Source organism: Pristiophorus japonicus, chromosome 17 (assembly GCF_044704955.1).
Source record: "Pristiophorus japonicus isolate sPriJap1 chromosome 17, sPriJap1.hap1, whole genome shotgun sequence".
NCBI lineage: Eukaryota > Metazoa > Chordata > Chondrichthyes > Pristiophoridae > Pristiophorus > Pristiophorus japonicus.
In genome coordinates, this window is record NC_091993.1 from 65,621,619 (window position 1) to 65,643,808 (window position 22,190).

General features: G+C 47.9%; 1 protein-coding gene across 9 annotated transcripts in view; it reads left to right on the forward strand.

The window, feature by feature from the left end:
• The window catches only part of LOC139227768 (methyltransferase-like protein 27), a 59,542-nt gene that overhangs the window by 26,431 nt on the left and 10,921 nt on the right, over positions 1-22,190 (forward strand). For 4 of the 9 annotated variants that reach the window (XM_070858775.1, XM_070858774.1, XM_070858776.1 and 1 more), the window contains 4 exons: positions 948-1,073; positions 16,016-16,136; positions 17,682-17,810; positions 20,503-20,641. In XM_070858775.1, the coding sequence (XP_070714876.1) occupies positions 988-1,073; positions 16,016-16,136; positions 17,682-17,810; positions 20,503-20,641 (475 nt within the window). In that variant the 5' untranslated portion in view covers positions 948-987. Of the gene's footprint in view, positions 1-947; positions 1,074-8,142; positions 8,269-8,325; positions 8,495-13,952; positions 14,793-16,015; positions 16,137-17,681; positions 17,811-20,502; positions 20,642-22,190 lie in introns of those variants that run through there. The other 5 variants (XM_070858781.1, XM_070858779.1, XM_070858778.1 and 2 more) reach the window with 5 other exon arrangements.

Here is a 22,190-nt window from a genome sequence, read left to right on the forward strand (position 1 = left end):
GCCCCAATTCACAGAGTTACATTGCATGGGCTCCTCCTGCTTTGGGCCATGTGCCACAACATGGCCCCATTCACCACATTGCAATTGCCAGTACATCTTCCCGTGTTTTCTGTTTTCCCCACCACAAGTCTGATTTTGGCCTTTGCTGGTCTTCAGCACCACCTAGCGTCTTATCCACCCAGGATCCGGACCCATTTTTTGGACTTGGGGGTCACCCAGGGTTGCGTGGCCTGGAGAAGTTTAGGTATCTGACCAGTTCCTCTGCAGCAAGTTGTCTGCCTACAAATGCAATCAACTCCTGGGCATTGATTGGGTGCCCTTGGCCTACCACTTCCTGATCTGGGATGGAAGTACTTGTAGATAGTCGTCCATTATCAGAAGCTTCACCATCCTGGGAGGGGAGCTGCTGTCAAGTTGAAGCAACCAATGGGCCATTTGTAGAAAGTCAAACAATTGAGAGCGAGGTGCCTCTTCCTGCTGGTAGATCCAGACATTGAACGCCTGCACCTGTGCAGTTAAAGTGATGCCAGCCCTGGCTTGGATCTTAGCCTTCTACGGTGGGTAGTTGGCCATCGCCTGCAGCTCCAGGACAAAGTAGGCCCTCTGAGCATTGCCCACTTTGAAGGATGCCACAATGCCAGCCCTTTGGTCTTGTGGCCTACTCAGGCCTTCATTTACCTTCGAAGCCCTTGCAGGCTTCCAGCTTCACTCCCTGCACGTTTTTCACATCTATTGCAGCAAGCCATCATTTCAATAAAATCAAAAACTATCCAAAACCTTTCATTCAAACTTACCTAATGATGTGTGTGTCCCTTTTAGAGGTTTTTTCATCGCCCTGTCAGCATCTGTCAGCCTGCTTGCATGCCAGGTTAGCTTAGTGGCTTGAAAGCCAGCGCTGAATTCGCTGCACGCCGACTGATGTCACCACGCTGCGATATCTGTTTCAGGGCGCTACCAGTTACTGGCCGTGCAAAGTGGGAGACCAATATGGCGACCACTGTGGGATCCCCATCAGTTGGCAAAAGAGTGGCAGCCGCCATTTTATCCCCATTTCATGACACTACAGAGTGGTGGTAAGTAGATGAATTTCTAGTCCATGAACTCTAATTAATGAATAAATAAAACAAAGTTATATAGCGATGGCAGTGCAGGTAGTGTGTTATAAATGCAGCTGTGGGAGTTTGTGGAGAGCATCACAATCCTGGATGACCATGTCTGCAGTAAGTGCCTGTCTTCAGCTCAGAGTTGTTGAGCTTCCGGGAGGGGAATGAGTTACATGGACACCTTGACCCAGGAGGCAGTCACACCCTTTAGGATAGGTAGTGGTACAGGTCTGGTTAGTGGTCGGGGATCTCTGCATTGGTATTGGGCAAGCAGATCAGAGAGTTAAATGTGTGACTCAAAGACTGGTGTGGGAGGAAGGGGTTTTGATTCATGGGGCACTGACACCAGTACTGGGGAAAGAGGAAGCTGTTCCATTGGGACAGGCTTCACTGGCTGGAACCAGTGTCCTGGCGAATAACGAGGGCTATAGATAGGGCTTGAAACTAAAATGGTGGGGAATGGGGTCAGGTATGGGGAAATTTAGAAATCTAAAGAGAAAAGTCAAGGCAATGAAGCAGTTTAGAAATTGGGTAAAAATAAGCAGTACAGGAAGGGCTAGAGGGGCCTAAATTGCCTCTTTTAGCGAGGAGATACGGCCCGGGCGTGGTGAGAGAATCGCCCAGGGGGAATTGGCCAGTGCTTTTGTGGAGGCACTGATGGCGCGAGCGGCCCGTTCGGTCATGATGATGTCATCACCGTGCGCAGAACCCCGTTACCGTCCCGGAAGTGAACTTGCCCCGCGCACCCTACCTTACTGCTTGGTGATGACAACGACAGCTTGAACTGGCGTGTTGCAGTCGGGAACAGGATTCTCCAGCACTATTCCAAGGCACAATCTTGGAAAAATAAAATTTGGTGGCCATTATTTTTTCTGGTTTGCAACGGTTAGTCAGTGTGGCTGCTGAACCAATAGCAGCGATATTTTGCTCAAATATTTTTCTGCCTCCTACATTTTCACCTGTTTCACTCAAAACTATTTTGACGTACTACCATTCCTGTCGCTTTATGGGAGCTGTGCTGGCACTCGACCATTTCATTGTCAGAAGATGCTTCGCCGAAGACAACGGCGCCGCCAATTATATGGGGAAAGGCATCGAAAGTGGGAGAGAGAAAGGCTACAACAAAGGGAGGGAGCACCACAGGGAGAAGTCCATGGAGCACGTTACAGGGAGAGGGACAGGAAGCACGTTACAGGGAGAAGGACAGGGAACACGTTACAGGGAGAAGGACAGGGAGCACGTTACAGGGAGAGGTCCATGGAGCACGTTACAGGGAGAGGGACAGGGAGCACGTTACAGGGAGAAGGACAGGGAACACGTTACAGGGAGAAGGACAGGGAACACGTTACAGGGAGAAGGACAGGGAGCACGTTACAGGGAGAGGTCCATGGAGCACGTTACAGGGAGAGGTCCATGGAGCACGTTACAGGGAGAGGGACAGGGAGCACGTTACAGGGAGAGGGACAGGGAGCACGTTACAGGGAGAAGGACAGGGAGCACCTCAGGGAGAGGTCCATGGAGCACGTTACAGGGAGAGGGACAGGGAGCACGTTACAGGGAGAAGGACAGGGAGCACGTTACAGGGAGAAGGACAGGGAGCACGTAACAGGGAGAGGGACAGGGAGCACGTTACAGGGAGAGGGACAGGGAGCACGTTATAGGGAGAAGGACAGGGAGCACGTTACAGGGAGAGGGACAGGGAGCACGTTACAGGGAGAAGGACAGGGAGCACGTTACAGGGAGAGGGACAGGGAGCACGTTACAGGGAGAGGGACAGGGAGCACGTTACAGGGAGAGGGACAGGGGGCACGTTACAGGGAGAGGGACAGGGAGCACGTTACAGGGAGAGGGACAGGGGGCACGTTACAGGGAGAGGGACAGGGAGCACGTTACAGAGAGAGGTACAGGGAGCACGTTACAGGGAGAGGGACAGGGAGCACGTTACAGGGAGAGGGACAGGGAGCACGTTATAGGGAGAAGGACAGGGAGCACGTTACAGGGAGAGGGACAGGGAGCACGTTACAGGGAGAAGGACAGGGAGCACGTTACAGGGAGAGGGACAGGGAGCACGTTACAGGGAGAGGGACAGGGAGCACGTTACAGGGAGAGGGACAGGGAGCACATTACAGGGAGAGGGACAGGGAGCACGTTACAGGGAGAGGGATAGGGAGCACGTTACAGGGAGAGGGACAGGGGGCACGTTACAGGGAGAAGGACAGGGAGCACGTTACAGGGAGAGGGACAGGGAGCACGTTACAGGGAGAGGGACAGGGAGCACGTTACAGGGAGAGGGACAGGGAGCATGTTACAGGGAGAGGGACAGGGAGCACGTTACAGGGAGAGGGACAGGGAGCATGTTACAGGGAGAGGGACAGGGAGCACGTTACAGGGAGAGGGACAGGGAGCACGTTACAGGGAGAGGGACAGGGAGCACCACAGGGAGAGGGACAGGGAGAGGGAAAGGGAGAGGCAGCGAAGCACATCTAGCAGCACAGGGAGAAGCACATCAGCCAGAGGAAGAAAGTGTCACGGGGTGGCAACAGAAGGCTTTACCCTCCATGGGTATTCCGGCAGCAGTTCACTGACATCAATTTCACTGAGGCTGTGTTTCCGGAAGGACGTGGTCACAGAGCTCTGCCATCTGCTACAACCAGACCTTGAGCTCAGACCAGGGTGAGCAAGGCTCTCTCAGTGGCAGCCAAGGTCACCATCGCGCTCAATTTCTGCACCAATGGATCTTTCCAGGGAGCAACAGGAGACATCTCCAACAACTCCCAGTTTGGCATCCATTGCTCCATCAGTGTGGGCGTCAGTAATTTCACCGTGCCCGCTCGGTAAGCCCTTAGCACCCCATTATCGCCCCCCCCAACCCCGCCACCGGAGGCGCTAATGGCAGGCGCAAAGGAGGCCAATTTCTCCCCATTAAATAAAGCCAATTACACAAGTATGAGGGACGAGTTGACTAAGCTAGATTGGGAAATTAAATTGAAAGATATGACAGTGGATAAGCAGTGGCAAACATTTAAAGAAATAGTCAAAAATTTTCACCGAATATACATTCCATTGAGAAACAAAATCTCCAAAGGAAAAGTGATGAATTTATGGCTAAATAAAGAAGTTAAGATTGGTAGTAGATTAAAAGAAGAGGCTTATAATGTTACAAAGGATAGTAGTATGGAGTCCGTTATTAAGGAAGCAGTAGCGGAACATTTGGAAAAGCACGATTCAATCAAGCAGAGTCAGCATGGTTTTATGAAAGGGAAATCATGTTTGACAAATTTGCTGAGTTCTTTGAGGATGTATCGAGCAGGGTGGATAAGGGGGAACCAGTGGATGTGGTGTATTTGGATTTTCAGAAGGCATTCGATAAGGTGCCACATAAGAGGTTACTGCACAAGATAAAAGTTCACGGGGTTGGGGGTAATGTTTTGGCATGGATGGAGGATTGGTTAACCAACAGAAAACAGAGAGTCGGGATAAATGGGTCATTTTCCAGTTGGCAAACAGTAACAAGTGGGGTACCGCAAGGATCGGTGCTGAGTCCTCAACTATGTACAATCTATATTAATGACTTGGATGAAGGGACTGAGTGTAATGCAGCCAAGTTTGCTGATGATACAAAGATGGGTGGGAAAGCAAATTGTGAGGAACAAAAAATTTGCAAAGGGATATAGAAAGGCTCAGTGAGTGAGCAACAATTTGGCAAATCGAGTATAATGTGGGAAAATGTGAGGTTATCCACTTTGGCAGAAATAATAAAAAAGTAAATTATAATTTAAATTGAGAAAAATTGCAAAGTGCTGCAGTACAGAGAGACCTGGCTTGTGCACGAAACACAAAAAGTTAGTATGCAGGCACAGCAAGTAATCAAGAAGGCAAATGGATTGTTGGATTTTATTGCAAGGGGATAGAGTATAAAAGCAGGGACGTCCTGCTACAAAGGTACAGGGTATTGGTGAGACCACACCTGGAGTACTGCGTACAGTTTTGGTCTCCGTATTTAAGGAAGGACATATTTGCATTGGAGGCTGTTCAGAGAAGGTTCACCAGGTTCATTCCGGAGATAAGGGTATTAACATAGAAAACATAGAAAATAGGTGCAAGAGCAGGCCATTCGGCCCTTCCAGCCTGCACCACCATTCAATATGATCATGGCTGATCATGCAACTTCAGTACCCCACTCCTGTCTTCTCTCCATACACCCTGGTCCCTTTAGCCGTAAGGGCCACATCTAACTCCCTTTTGAATATATCCAACAAACTGGACTTAACAACTTTCTGTGGTAGAGAATTCCATAGGTTCTCAATTCTCTGGGTGAAAAAGTTTTTCCTCATCTCGGTCCAAGATGGCTTACCCTTTATCCGTAGACTATGACCCCTGGTTCTGGACTTCCCCAACATAGGGAACATTCTTCCAGCATCTAACCTGTCCAGTCCCGTCAGAATTTTATATGCTTCTATGAGATCCCCTCTCATTCTTCTAAATTCCAGTGAATATAAGCCTAGTCGATCCAGTCTTTCTTCATATGTCAGTCCTGCCATCCCGGGAATCAGTCTGGTGAACCTTCGCTGCACTCCCTCAATGGCAAGAATGTCCTTCCTCAGATTAGGAGACCAAACTGTACACAATATTCAAGGTGTGGCCTCACCAAGGCCCTGTACAACTGCAGTAAGACCTCCCTGCTGCTATACTCAAATCCTCTCGCTATGAAGGCTAACATGCTCTTTGCTTTCTTAACTACATGCTGTACCTGCATGCCTACTTTCAATGACTGATGTACCATGACACCCAGGTCTCGTTGCACCTCCACTTTTACTAATCTGTCACCATTCAGATAATAGTCTGTCTTCCTGTTTTTACCACCAAAGTGGATAACCTCAATTTATCTACATTATACAGCATCTGCCATGTATTTGCCCATGCATCCAACCTGTCCAAGTCACCCTGCAGCCTCTTAGCATCCTCCTCACAGCTCACACTGCCACCCAGCTTAGTGTCATTTGCAAACTTGGAGATATTACATTCAATTCCTTCGTCTAAATCATTAATGTATATTGTAAATATTTCAGGTCGACCCCAAACTCCAAGTCTTTTATGGCACAGTTCAAGACGCAGGTAAAGAATAGGTTGAACAGAACTGAAGGGAGTACACAACCTTGTTTCACTCCATTTGAGATGGCAAATGGGGCCGTGGTTGTGCTGTCTGAGAGCACTTCACCTGTCATGTTGTCATGAAACAGCTCAATGATGTGGACAAATTTCCTTGGGCACCCAAGTTTCATCAAGATTGACCACAGCACTGCTCCATTGACAGTATCAAAGGCCTTGGTGAGGTCAATAAATACAGTGTACAGGTCCATGTTCTGCTCAATGCACTTTTCCTGCACTTGTCTGAGTGCAAAGATCATGTCTGCTGTGCTCCGACCAGGTCGAAAGCCACATTGTGTTTCTGGAAGATTTACTTCTGAGACACGAGCTATGAGTCAGTTCAATACTATTCGGGCGATGATCTTCCCAGCAATAGTGTAGGGTCTACCTGAAATATCGATTAGATGGTTCACTGTTCGACCTCCGCCGCCTTGCTGCAAAGACCAAAGTACGGAAACGACCCATCCTAGAGGCACTCTTTGCTGACGACTGCGCCCTCATGGCACACAAGGAGAGTGACCTACAATTCACACTCAGCAAATTTGCTGAGGCAACAGAATTGTTTGGCCTAACCGTCAGCCTTAGTAAAACCGAGGTTCTCTATCAGCCTGCCCCTGGCACCACAGCACCTGCTCCCACAGTCTCCATCGGCAGTATGCAACTAAAGTCAGTGGACAGCTTCAAGTACCTTGGCAGAATCATATCAAATGATGGGTCCTTGGACAAGGAGATTGATGCAAGGATCTGTAAAGCCAGCCAGGCACTTGGTCGCTTGCACACTAAGGTGTTGAGTCACCACCACATCTGACTGTCAACTAAACTGTTGGTGTATCGAGCAGTCGTTCTCTCATCTCTCCTTTATGGATGTGAGACCTGGACACCCTACAGGCATCACATCAAAAAGTTGGAAGCTTTCCATATGCGCAGTCTCAGATCTATACTCCACATACGCTGGCAAAACCAGGTGTCAAACTGTGAGGTTCTGGAGAGAGCACAATCAACTAGCATCGAGGTGATGATCATGCGAGCCCAGTTCCGGTGGGCTGGACATGTCATCCGCATGGATAAGTCAAGGATCCCTTGTCAGCTTCTTCACAGCGAGCTCTGTGAAGGTCAAAACACCAGGGGCACCCCCACAAGCACTACAAAGATTGCATCAAGGCTAAGCTCCAGTACTGCGGCATCCGACCAAAGGACCTCGAGAATACAGCCGCTAATAAAATCCAGTGGAGAACCCTCACGAGGACTGCCTGCCAGACCTTCGAAGAAAGCCGATGTCAACGCCTGCGGGACACTAGAGATAGACGACATCAGGTGGCAGTACTGTCAGCATCAGGCACATCGAACTTCCCTTGTCCGACGTGCAAGAGACTACGTGCATGCAGCATTGGCCTATACAGCCACTTGAAGACACATGCCATTGATGATTAGCACATCAACATCTTTGTTGGATACGACAGACGACCAAGATTGTAAATAGCTGGGGTCCCAGCACTGAGCCTTGTGGTACCCCACTAGTCTGCCATTCTGAAAAGGACCCCTTTATTCCCACTCTTTGCTTCCTGTCTGCCAACCAGTTCTCTATCCAAGTCAATACATTACCCACAATACCATGTGCTTTAGTTTTGCACACTAACCTCTTGTGTGGGACCTTGTTAAAGGCCTTTTGAAAGTCTAAATACACCACATCCACAGGGTTAATAATGTAGTTCAATAAAGACCTTTCGCTTCATACAGGCGTGTCACAATCTGATAAAGCTTAATTCCTGGAATTAATGTAAATTGTAGTTTGTCAACTGTACTGAAAACAGGTTTGACTGTCGTTAGAAGCTGCTTCGTACTGTTTCATTGGTGATTTGAATTGTCCAGTAGCTAAGAGTCTATTCTGTAAAAGTGACGGTTTATAAGCAGAGTCAAGCACAACTAATTCCCTGATCTTGGCATCGAGTTGCTGCAGAATCTGGAACGCTCAGATAAGGTTTCAACTTTTCACTTTGTGTTTTGTCGCTCAGCAACAGTAAATATCTGCTAGTCTCCAGCTGTGCATTCATTTGTCAGACCGACTGAGGGGCGAAATAGCCCCGCCTGGGTTTGGGACACAGGTTTTTTTTATCGCCCAGCGTAAGGTGGACGTATGAGCCCGTAATTGCGGACTTTAATAAAAAGGGGAACCAGTGGATGTGGTGTATTTGGATTTCCAGAAGGCATTTGACAAGGTGTCACATGAAAGGTTATTGCACAAGGTAAAAGTTCACAGGATTGGGGGTAATATATTCGCATGGATCGAGGATTGGCTAACTAACAGAAAACAGGGTGTCGGGATAAATGGGTCATTCTCTGTTTGGCAATCAGTATCAGGATATAATGAGCATGGTGGATAGAGGTGTACCGATGGATATAGGGTATTTAGATTTCCAAAAGGCATTCGATAAGGTGCCACACAAAAGGTTACTGCAGAAGATAAAGGTATGCGGAGTCAGAGGAAATGTATTAGCATGGATAGAGAATTGGCTGGCTAACAGAAAGCAGAGAGTCGGGATAAATGGGTACTTTTCGGGTTGGAAATCGATGGTTAGTGGTGTGCCACAGGGATCGGTGCTGGGGTCACAATATACATAGATGACCTGGAAGAGGGGACAGAGTATAGTGTAACAAAATTTGCAGATGACACAAAGATTAGTGGGAAAGCGGGTTGTGTAGAGGAAACAGAGAGGCTGCAAAGAGATTTAGATAGGTTAAGTGAATGGGCTAAGGTTTGGCAGATGGAATACAATGTCGGAAAGTGTGAGGTCATCTACCTTGGGAAAAAAAACAGTAAAAGGGAATATTATTTGAATGGGGAGAAATTACAACATGCTGCGGTGCAGAGGGACCTGGGGGTCCTTGTGCATGAATCCCAGAAAATTAGTTTGCAGGTGCAGCAGGTAATCAGGAAGGCGAATGGAATGTTGGCCTTCATTGTGAGAGGGATGGAGTACAAAAGCAGGGAGGTCCTGCTGCAACTGTATAGGGTATTGGTGAGGCCGCACCTGGAGTACTGTGTGCAGTTTTGGTCACCTTACTTAAGGAAGGATATACTAGCTTTGGAGGGGGTACAGAGACGATTCACTCGGCTGATTCCGGAGATGAGGGGGTTACCTTATGATGATAGATTGAGTAGACTGGGTCTTTACTCGTTGGAGTTCAGAAGGATGAGGGGTGATCTTATTGAAACATTTAAAATAATGAAAGGGATAGACAAGATAGAGGCAGAGAGGTTGTTTCCACTGGTCGGGGAGACTAGAACTAGGGGGCACAGCCTCAAAATACGGGGGAGCCAATTTAAAACCGAGTTGAGAAGGAATTTCTTCTCCCAGAGGGTTGTGAATCTGTGGAATTCTCTGCCCAAGGAAGCAGTTGAGGCTAGCTCATTGAATGTATTCAAATCACAGATAGATAGATTTTTAATCAATAAGGGAATTAAGGGTTACGGGGAGCGGGCGGGTAAGTGGAGCTGAGTCCACGGCCAGATCAGCCATGATCTTGTTGAATGGCGGAGCAGGCTCGAGGGCTAGATGGCCTACTCCTGTCCCTAATTCTTATGTTCTTATGTTCTTATTTAACCAGTGGGGTGTCGCAGGGATCACTGCTGGGACCCCAACTACTTACAATCTATATTAACGACTTGGAAGAAGGGATTGAGTGTAATGTAGCCAAGTTTGCTGACAATACAAAGATGGGAGGAAAAGCAATGTGTGAGGAGGACACAAAAAATTTGCAAAAGGACATAGACAGGCTAAGTGAGCGGGCAAAAATTTGGCAGATGCAGTATAATGTTGGAACATGTGAGGTCATGCACTTAATTTGGCAGAAAAAATCAAAGACCAATTATTATTTAAATGGAAAAAGTTTGCAAAGTGCTGCAGTTCAGCAGGACCTGGGGGTACTTATGCATGAAACACAAAAGGTTAGTATGCAGGTACAGCAACTGATCAGAAAGGCCAATGCAATCTTGGCCTTTATTGCAAAGGGGATGGAGTATAAAAGCAGGGAAGTTGAGGCCACATCTGGAATACTGCGCGCAGTTTTGTTTTTCGTATTTACGAAAGGATATACTTGCTTTGGAGGCAGTTCAGAGAATGTTCACTAGGTTGATTCTGGAGATGAGGGGGTTAACTTATGAGGAAAGGTTGAGTAGGTTGGGCCTCTACTCATTGGAATTCAGAAGATTGAGAGGTGATCTTATCGAAACGTTTAAGATTATGAGGGGGCTTGACAAGGTGGATGCAGAGAGAATATTTCCACTGATGGGAGAGATTAGAACTAGGGGGCATAATCTTACAATAAAGGGCCGCCCATTTAACACTGAATTGAGGAGGAATTTCTTCTCTCAGGGGGTTGTAAATCTGTGGAAGTTGCTGCCTCAGAGAGCTGTGGCAGCTGGGACATTAAATAAATTTATGACAGAGATAGACAGTTTCTTAACTGATAAGGGAATAAGGGGTTATGGAGAGCAGGGAAGTGGACCCGAGTCCATGATCAGATCAGCCATAATCTTATTGAATGGCGGAGCAGGCTCAAGGGGCAGTATGGCCTATTCCTGCTCCTATTTCTGATGTTCTTATGTCTTATTTAATTTTAAAAATGATCCTGTTCTCTTAAAGGGGAGGGATGCTGTGATACTTCGGGCCGGCTCCGTGGTGCTCACTGGGCTACCAGGGAGGGTTTCGGCTGGGCCAGTGGTCCGGCACTCAAAAGGGGCTGCCGGTGCTAATTGTTGGAGGCCTGACCGAACCAGCAGCTGTCATCATTGGGTCGACTCCAGAGTCAGCCCACAATTCAATTAAGATGGCGGTCACAGCGCTAGGCCCTCCCCTTTAAGAGAGGCCACAGCGCCCCAGTCACTGAAACAGTCGGTGGCATCGTCCAGCACTGACCGCGCTCCAGCAGGGCAATTTCCCCCGCCGGACGCAAAGGGGCAATAAGGGGTCAGAGCCGCAAAGCCGTATTCACCCGCAGCCTCCTGGAAACAATTCCGGCCAGGTCGCTTCCGCCGTCTGCCCCCGGGCGCAAACCACTTATCGCCATGTTAGCGCCGGCTGGAGGCGCTGACGGGCTTTGCGCAGAGGGGCAATTCCACCCCCTAAACCTTGTGAAAATCAAAAAACACTGACTAATACATCTGAAGTGGGAACCAACTTATTAATGGGGCTAATGGTTGGACTTCTGAAAGGAAGTTGCTAAACCTTTATAAATCACTAGTTCAGCCCCAGCTGGAGTATTCTGGGCACCACACTTTAGGAAGCATGTCAAGGTGGTGGAGGGGATTTCGAATGAGACCAAGGATGAGAGACATTAGTTATGTGGAGTGACTGGAGAATTCATCTCCTTAGAGCAGAGAGGGTTAAGGGAAGGTTTCATTGAGGTGTTCAAAATTATGAAGGATTTTCAGAGTAAATTTGGAGAAATGGTTTCCACTGGCAGGGGGTCGGTAACCAGAGTCCACAGATTTAGGATAATTAACAAAAGAACCAGAGGTGAGATGGGGAAATTGTGTTTAAACCGAGCTGTTATGATCTGGAATGCACTGCCTGAAAGGGTGGTGGCAGCAGATTCAATAGTAACTTTCACACCCAATTGAGTAAATCATTTAAAAAGGAAAATTGCTGGGCTATGAGGAAAGGGCAGGGGAGTGGGACTAATTGGGGATCACTTTCAAAGAGATAACCCGGGCACGATGGGCCAAATGGCCTCCCCCGGTGCTGTAAGATTCTATGATTCGATGAATAGAACAGTGCAATCTGAAGAGGTTTTACAGTGAGAATGTCTTCAGAGCTCTGAACCCATACGTTGGTGGTCTGTAACTGAGTGTAAGATTCCTGGAATCCCATGTCTATATCCTCTAATACTGCTGCTTCCTCCTCCTGTCGAAGCAGAGGGACACATAAACTACTGGCTCAGCATTGACAATAATTTATCAAGGTGAATGTTGTAAGAATCTGCGTCAATGTGGAGTCGAGATTGACCGGAGTTCTGATCAGCAAAAAGGGTGTAAAAGTCAGTGCCTCTGCCCCGGAGGTTTAGGGGTGGTTGTGTTGTTAGTGCTGTTCCCCACGATTTGCGCCCTGGGTTGGCGCACACACGCCAATGACGACATCGCCATGCGTGCTGACCCCTCCTCGCCCTGCGTTGACCCCTTTGTGTCCCGCGGGGGGGAAATTACCCCGCAGACGGCGAGGATGGCGCTGGCCGATGTTACCGCCACCTTCGCGGGTCGTGAAGCTGGGGGACATCCGCAGCCGGGGCGCCTTTTACAGGGGAGGCTGTTTACGCAATGGCCGTCATATTTTTCTGTTTGCCGGCATCCTGCAGCCTGACCCAGTCAATGGTGTTCCTGGTGGCCCAGTGGCAGTCACCAAAGGGACTGCGGAGCGCACAATGCCCCTCCCCTTTAATTGAAGAGGTAGGACGTTCTGCCGTGTCAGTGCAATGTGGAGCACTGACGTTGCTGGTGGGGCGTTGGACTCATCATGCTCCACCTCCGTTAAGGGGTCGAATTCCTCGCTGGGGGCAGAAATTTCAGGCCATGCAATAAATGTCCCAGCCCCGGAAGGTTACCGCCTCCAAACAGGCGCGGGGCAATTTCGCCCCCTTTCTTTCTCAGTCTCAAAATGTAATGCAATTATGGAAAAGTCAAAACACTGAATTGTTTCCTTGTTGCCTGCAAGGCAGAGTGTATCTATCTCATTGTTGTCCTATCCTGTAATTACAGGTAGGGTGTATCATCTCTATTGTGTCTGTAAGCACTCTAGTGATGACTCCATGAGACAAGGTATTGTATTTGAACTGTGATAACCTTAGTCCATTTATTACAGCTCCTGAGTGAGAGTACAGCATGGTGAGAGCTCCCTTTTATGCCTGGTTACCTGTCATGTACAGGTGACCCCTAGGTCTCCACCAGTTGCACCCTCTGGTGGTACAAGTGTAGTGTACACAGTGTGAAGATACATTCAATGGTCTTATGTAACTGTACATTGAGTGTACATGGTATATACTTACGTTTTACATACACAACATCACTCTCCCTTAAGTCTTGTGCCACTGGCCTTTGCATTGTGTGCTCTGGCAAGAGACTTGAGTGCCCAAAGCCCTTGCACCTTGTCTATGCTTTGGCTAGGCTCTCTCCCTGTTGACACCCAAGTCCTTATTGCCGCAACATTGGGAAATGGTCAGCAGTGGACGGTTAGAGGTTGCATTGGGGTTTGAGTGGGTTCTGGGTGTGATCCATGTGTGTCCATGGCTACATACATCCATTTCCCCCCCCTCCCCCTGCCCCCATACATAGACCATGTGTGTGGCTCAACACCTGCATGTGCATAAATGTACAGAAGGAAAGAACAAAAAAAACTCATAGGATTAATTATATCACTGTTTGAGTTTAGCAGTAGTGGAACAAGTTCATTTTACAGGTCAGGTACATACGTGGTATCACAGTCTTGCCCCTGGGCTGTATAGGTGCAGGTGGGTGAGGACGCTAGTTCCAGAGTAACCGGACAGTGTCCAGGTTGTCTGATGGCGGCACTGCGCCCCCTGCCAGCTGGGTGGGCTCGGATCGCTCACCTGGCTGAGTCTCAGGGCCTTTGCCATTGCCTAGTGTGGGCAGAGCCACAGGAGTGTGTGGCCTCCCTGTCCTCCTTTGAGGGCTGCAGTGTCTCCCTTCCGCCCATCGATGGTAGTGGGAGCCTGGTCATCCCAGGTCCCATTGGGACGGCTGGAGGGTGCAAGCCTCTTGCTCCCGGTACTGGCCCTGGAGGCCAGACAGATAGAGCCGATCTGGGGCAGAGTACCAATAGTGGTGCCTTTGCCATCCACTGATCGCTGACCCTGCAGCTGGTATGCTCCCTCTGTGTGTGGCCACGCTCCCTGGAGCATCACATTGGTCCCGGGTGCACAGGCTACATGATCGGGTAGCCTGCTGGACCTGGGTGCTTCCGACGGGAGGTTGCCCTTGGTTTTGTCGGTATACATGTAGAACCCGGCATCGCACATCATTACTTCATTTACTGTCATAATACATTGGCTCCGACCGCAATCACCGACTCAACACGGTTAGTTACATTTACATACTTGCATTTGTCAATTACATCCTTTACATGAGTATTACCGGCATCGCTGTAGAAAGAGGATCACCAGCAACGATCCACAAAGGTAGCTTATACATCGCGCCATCATGGGACACCTGGACATCCACGCTGCCAGCGACTGGGATGGTGTCGTTTGTGTAGGTGAGCAGCTTCACTTAGATCAGGATCATTTTAAGTCGTTCGATTGGATTTTCCCAAAGTTTCTCAAAGGCCGCCTGATTCATCAGCAAATGGCTCGCCCCCATGTCCACCTCCATCATGACTGGAACACCGTTTATTTTAACTCCCATTTTCAACGGAGAACTCTCAGTGGAGCAGGTAAACACTCCGTACACCTCTTTGAGGGGCTGAGCCGCCTCATGGATTCTCTCTTCATCTCGCTGGAGTCCGGATGATCGGCCGACTCTTCATTGACTCGGTGAGTAAAATTTTTCTTGCACATTCGCTGGAGGTGGCCCTTCGGGTTACAGCCTTTGCAAGTATAGTCTTTGTAGTGGCACTGGTGGGCCCTGTGATTTCCCGCACAGCACCAGCATGGGGTTGGCCAGTTGGCCCCATGTGGCGGACTCAGGGTTGCGGGACTCGGGGTTCTGTTCTCTCTACCCTGAGAGAGACTGCTAGCAGCAGCCTTGCCTCTAAAAGGTGCCAGTCGGTTCACAGAACTTGCCGGGTTAGAGTCCTGGAGGTGAGTCATCCGCTTGGAATCGCAGGCCGAGACCATGAATGCCTGGCTGACGTTAATTGCCTTCTGCAGGGTGACCGTGGTGTCTGCAGAAAGCAGCCTGTGGAGAAGGTCCTCGTGGTCGATTCCGATAACGAAGATGTTCCGCAGTGCTTCGGTGAGGTGGTTGCCAAAATCACATGGTGCAGGCGATCGTCTGAGGTCTGCAGCATATTTCGCGATTTCTTGGCCTTCGGGCTGCCAGTGGGTGTAGAACCGGTGTCTGGCGGTGAGGATGCTCTCTTTAGGTTTGCGCTGTCCCTGTATCATCGTTATGAGCTCCGTATATGTTTTTGTTGTTGTCTTCTCTGGGGCTAGCAAGTCCCTGACAAGGCCATAGACGGTGGGCCCACAACTGCTGTGCAGGATAGCTCTGCTCTTATCAGCCAGCGAGGTCGGTGTGTCTCCCGCCAGGTCATTCGCAATGAAAGTGTTTGAGCCTTTCCACAAAGGCCTCCCAATCTTCCCCATCGGCGAATTGTTGAAAGATGCCAAGGTTAGCCATTTTTCGAGTGGAAATTCGTAATCTCGTTGCCAATTATTGTGTCTGTAAGCACTCTAGTAATGACTTCACGAGGTAAGGTATTGTACTTGAACTGTGGTGACCTTAGTCCATTTATTACATCTCCTGAGGGTACAGCATGGTGAGCTCCCTTTTATACCTGGTTACTTGTCGTGTACAGGTGACCCCTAGGTCTCCACCAGTTGCGCCCTCTTGTGGTACAAGCATCGTGTATACAGTGTGAAGATACATCCAGTAGTCTTATATAACTGTACATTGAGTGTACAAGGTATATACTTCGGTTATACATACACAACAGTCTCATTTCAATCCCTTGTAATTTGAAAGAAAGGACCTTTTTGCTGCAATATTTTATCCGAACCTTCCTATTACCGGCTCTTATTCTATATTTCCACAGGATGGAACAGTCTGAAATAGATGTTGTTGCTGCCACCGAGAATGTACTCAGTATGTACCGAGACATGGAAATTGAAGAGAAACTCGCGTTTTACAACTCTTGGTGTGAGAACTATGACCAGGTAGCACATGTCACTCTCACACTCCTGTTGAAAGCCACAATTGAATCTGCCTCGATCACCTTTTCAGGCCGTGCATTCCAGATCCCAACCCTTCGCTGCGTAAAGTTTTTTTCCTCGTGTCACCTTTGGTTCTTTTGTCCACCACCTTAAATCTGTGTCCTCTGGTTCTCCATCCTACCGCCAATGGGAACAGTTTCTCTCTATCTACTCTGTCTGAGCCCCTCATGATTTCGAACACCTCTATTAATTCTCCTCTCACCCTTCTCTGCTCTAAGGAGAACAACCCAGCTTCTCCAGTCCATCAACATAATTGAAGTCCCTCATCCCTGGAAACAGTCTTGTAAATCTTTTCTGCACCTTCCCCAAGGCCTTCACATCCTTCTTAAAGTACGGTGCCCAGAATTGGACACAATACTCCAGTTGAGTCCGAACCAGTGTTTTATAAAGGTTCATCATAACTTCCTTGTTGTTGTACTCTGCCTCTATTTATGAAGCCCAGGATCCCGTAAGATTTTTTAAATGGTTTCTCAACCTGCCCTGTTACCTTCAATGATTTGAGCACATGTACCCCCAGGTCCCGCTCTTCCTTCACACGCTTTACAATTGTACCCTTTAGCTTATATTGCCTCTCCTCGTTCTTCCTACCAGAATGTATCACTTCACACTTTGCTGCATTAAATTTCATCTACCACGTGTCCGCCCATTCCACCAGTCTGTATATGTCCTCTTGAAGTCTATCACTATCCTCCTCACTGTTCACTATACTTCCAAGTTTTGTGTCATCTGCAGACTTTGAAATTGTGCCCTGTGCACCCAAATCTCAATCACTGTTCTCGAAATGTTCCTCCACTGACACTTGCTTCATTTGACCCATCTCATTCCCAAGGACCAGATCCAACAATGTCTCCTTCCTCTTTGGGCCAGAAATGTACTGATCAAGAAAGTTCTCCTGAACACACTACAGAATTTTCTCCCCTACTCTGTCCTTTACACTACCACTGTTCCAGTCTATAATAGGATAGTTGAAGTCTCCCATTCTGAATTCCTGCTCAGTCTGGCTGTTATCACTAGGGAAACTTACATCATTGCCAGCCTTAGCAAACAATCCATCAGTGGGCTGCCTTATGCTTTTTTTGTGCAACTGACTAGGAGATTCTGGAGTCTCCGGTAGTGCCCAGGAAGGGTCCGGAGACAAAAAGGGTGAGGGTGGTGGTCACTAGGTACAGCAGATAGGCAGCAGATCTATCTGTCACCATCAGATGTGACAATCTCAGACTGCAGAAGCACGGCTGTTCTGAGAGCAGGTTAGGTACAGTAAAGGACAGCAGTGGGTGTATGGGTGAGCAGAGTGGCGATGGATACAAGCAGGGTCATGGGTAGCCTGGTTCAATCGACTCCCCTGGTCCAGTGCATACTCCAGAATGAGCTCCCCCTCACTTCCCCCGTGACCCCGCCCCACTGCCATTCTCCAAGATAAAGATTGTGGAGAGCGAAACTCTTCAGTAGCCAGATGTATGAATGAATGAAATCTCTTTTTGCCCTCAGCAAATGACTGTGATGGAGTACGAGGCTCCCAGGTTCGGTGTGGAGACCTTGGACTCTGTGTATCCAGAAGATCGAGGCAGTGCACTGGTCCTTGACGTGCCCTGTGGAACAGGACAGGTGGCTGAAGGGGTAAGAGACAATGAAACGGTAATCAAATGCCACGGAGATATTGATATAAACCCGTGCAAACTACCCTTACATTCATCGCTCTGGGCAGCGTAGTGTCAGCTGTGACTCAGTGGGTAGCACTCTCACCTGAGTCAAAAGGTTGTGGGTTCAAGACCCACTCCAGATAGTTGAGCAGAAAAATCTAGGCCGACACTCCAGTGCAGTGCTGAGGGAATGCTGCACTGTCGGAGGTGCCGTCTTTCGTATGAGATGTTAAACTGAGGCCCTGTCTGCTCTCTCAGGTGGACGTAAAAGATCTCATGGCACAATTTTGAAGAGGAACAGGGGAGTTATCCCTGGTGTCCTGCCAATATTTATTCCTCAATCAACACAACAAAAACAGATCTTCTGGTCATTATCACATTGCTATTTGTGGAATATTGCTGTCCACAAATTGGTTGCTGCATTTCCTACACTACAATACTTCCAAAAAGTACTTTGTTGGCTGTAAACCTGTTGGGACGACCAGTGGTTGTGAAAGGTGCTATATAAATGCAAGTCTTTCTTTCTTTCGATAGTGTGAAGGTTTTAGAATGTCTACATTTCCTGTTATTGAACATGCTGCTATTGTTGGTGTGAGCGGAGGAAGAGAAAGTGTGAAGTGGGTGAAGGTACTGACAACTTCCCCACAAGCATGTTCAAATATACTGACAATGATCACTGTATATTCCTGGGGGAATATATCTTTTTATCTCTAAAAGTTTCCAGTGGTGATTCCATTTGAACAAGACAGGCTGAGATGGGCTTCCCAAAATTCCCCAGGACAAAGAGAAATGTGAATCGCTTAAACTTAAATAAAGGTGCCGATCCAACACGTGTGCAAACAGAACCCACGGGGTGCTTGTATTTGAATTAAACGGCCCCTCCCTCAGATACCTGACATAACAGGGCAGATCTTCCTGTTATTGACCCTGCTTGCTACACATTATCACATCTGTGCACAGTGGGTATCAGAAAATCAGGTGTGTTGGAGCACACACACCTAAAGGAACTGCTCAATTTCCCTCCATTTAAAGTATTGCTGGAATATCATGGAATCATCGAATAGCACAGTACAGAAGGAGGCCATTCAGTCCATCGAGTCTGTGGTGGCTCTATCGAAGAGCCAGTTAGCCCCACTCCCCCACTCTTTGCCCGTATCGCTGCAATCAGGAGGCTCTTTTGTAGATATGCGCTGTAGCCTGACCAACTTTCCAAACATTTCTAATTTAATTCATTCTCAGGATGTGAGCAACGCTGGGAAAGCAGCAATTGTTGCCCAGCCCAAGTTTCTCTGAGGACATTAAGAGTGAACCATGTAGCGTGGGACTGGAGTACGGAGGCCAGGATGGGGAGGAGAAGCAGGTTCCCTTCCCTGAAGGACATAAATGAACAAGTTGGGATTTTATGACAATCCGGCAGCTTCCAAGATCATTTTTTCTGTTGTCAGCCCACAAATTTCAAGATTTAATGAATTCAATTTCCCAACTTGCCCTGGTGGGATTTGAACTCACAACTTCTGGACAGTTAATCCAGCACCTTACCTGCTACTGTCCTGCACACAGGAAATCCAGCTCAGTTGGGCACAGACGCAGGGAAATCTCGGGGTATGAAAAGAAGCAAGCCCATTTTCTGTTAGTAACATTTTCTGTTTTTGGTCCCATGAACCGTGGTAGAAAAAGATACACGAGTTCTCACTCAGGCTAATATCCCCAGCATCGAAGCTTGACTAGCTCCGTTGGGCGGGCCACATTGTCCGCATGCCCGACACGAGACTCCCAAAGCAAGTGCTCTGCTTAGAGCTCCGACACGGCAAGCGAACCCCAAGTAGGCAGAGGAAACATTTCAAGGACACCCTCAAAGCCTCCTTGATAAAGTGCAACATCCCCATGGGCACCTGGGTATTCCTGGCCCAAGACCGCCCAAAGAAGAGGAAGAGCATCCGGGAGGTACAGAGCACCTCGAGTCTCGTCGCCGAGAGCATGCGGAAATCAAAGGCAGACAGCGGAAGGAGCGTGCGGCAAACCAGACTCCCCACCCACCCTTTCCTTCAACAACTGTCTGCCCCACCTGTGACAGAGACTATAATTCCCGTATTGGACTGTACCGTCACCAGAGAACCCACTTTTTGAGTGGAAGCAAGTCTTCCTCGATTTCGGAGGACTGTGTAAAGTCCTGTCCCCTCAGTACAGATTCACACGAGGCATGTAGTGAAGTCAAGGTCACTCTGCACCTGCGCCTTTATTTCACAGCTCTGGAATGCTGCACTTGCCTGAGACCTGTCCTTATATACCTGTCTCTTGCAAGTGCACCCCTGGTGTAAGGTATGCTGGTGGTTACAGGTCATATCTTATTACAGTCATGTATAGCATGTTAGGATACAGTTATATATAATAATGTAAGATACATGATAGACTGCCTATGATAATGACACGAGAGAGAAAAATGCTTCATTTTTGTCATAAATTTGTTTCAGTTTGTTGCAATTGGTGCAAGTCCCCAAAATGATACTCTCCTGACCAAATCATGGAGTAGTGTAGATGCTGGGACTCCAAATTGTGTGGCACACTTAACCCTTCATGCGGAGCTTGATAAAATACCGTGGAGACAAGTGTAATGGACAATCGGTGGCTTGTTGGATAACACATAATGTAAATAAATCTGATTTCTGTAGTTGCAGAAAGTGGGATTTAAGAATATCCATGGAATAGACGGCAATGAAGGAATGCTGAAGACAGCTGAATCCAAAGGCCTGTATCAGCGTCTCACACAGTGGATGATAACTGCAGATAAGCCACTGCCTCTAAAAGCAGGTAAAGCAGCTCATTCTAACTCATCTAAACAGCACTCATAGCCCTCAGGGAGCAAGCCCCTTCATTCTTCAGACATTCTGAGTTTTATGTCTTCTCCTAAGATGGTGAGAAAGCGTTGCTAGCTTTATATCTGGGAATGAGTTTGGGTAAGATCGCCAACGTGAAAGTAAGCATTAATTGGGGAATAGCAGCAATACAATAGGCTCAATGTGAAAACAGCAAAGGACAATGAAGAGTCAAAGACAAGGGCCTAGAGATTGGTTGTAGCCCAGCAATGTTCAGAGTTAAGACTAAGTGAGGTTAAACTGTGCCACCTGAAAATGGTCTAGTTAGCACGCAAAATTCTGCTCACTCTTTATTAACATGATTGTACTCATGATTTCAGTGCTAAAACTGATGCTCATTGGCTTAACACTCAACAGATGGACCAATATCTGGGCCAGTCTAATTCACAGTCATGCTTGCCACAGGCTTTTTCCACTTAAAGGGGAGGTGCATTAATGCTGCAGCACCTCATTGTCAGGGTGGTTGGGTCTTCAGCTGCCCTAACAACAAACTGGACAAGGTTAAGGATAAGTAACAGACAGTTACAAATCATCATGGCAGAACCGAGACCAAGGGAGAGAGCCCAGAAGTCACTGGTGAAGCTATGCAGCATCGGTATTCACAGTGGGCGGGTAGGTGGTCCCATACCCGCAGACTGGCAGGAGGCCCTCGCTACACACATCCTGGACCATATGGCGTGAGATCGCAGGCCACGTCACGGCTCACACTCTTGTCACCAGGATCCACACCCAGTGCAGGAAGAAGTTTAATGACCTCACATGGTTCGTCAAGGTGAGTGAATATTTCAGCAAGTGCCACATACTACCATCTGCACCACAAGCTTCACACTCTGCTTTGAGGGCTGGTACTAGGGCTACTGCTTTTCATGATGTGTATTAAGGACTTTGACTTGGGTGTACAGGGCAATATTTCAAAATTTTCAGATGATACAAAACTTGGAAGTATAATGAACAGTGGGGAGGATAATGATAGACTTCAAGAGGACATACATAGGCTGGTGGAATAGGTGGACATATGGTAGATAAAATTTTCCGCAAAAAAGTACGAAGTGATACATTTTGTTAGAAAGAATGAGGAGTGGCAATATAAACTAAAGGGTAAAGGGGGTGCATGAACAGCGAGACTTGGGGGGTATATGTGCACAAATTTTTGAAGGTGGTAGGGCAAGTTGAGAAAACAGTTCACAAACCAAATGGGATCCTGTGTTTCATAAATAGTGGCATAGAGCATAAAAGCAAGGAAGTTATGATGAACCTTTATAAAACACTGCTTCGGCCTCAACGGAAGTATTGTGTTCCATTCTGGGCACCGCACTTTAGGAAGGATGTGAAGGCCTTGGAGAAGGTGCAGAAGAAATCTACAAGAATGGTTCCAGGGTTGAGGGACTTCAATTACGTGGATAGACTAGAGAAGCTGAGGTTTCCATTTGAACAGAGAAGATTGAGAGAAGATTTGATAGCTGCTCAAATTCATGAGGGATCTA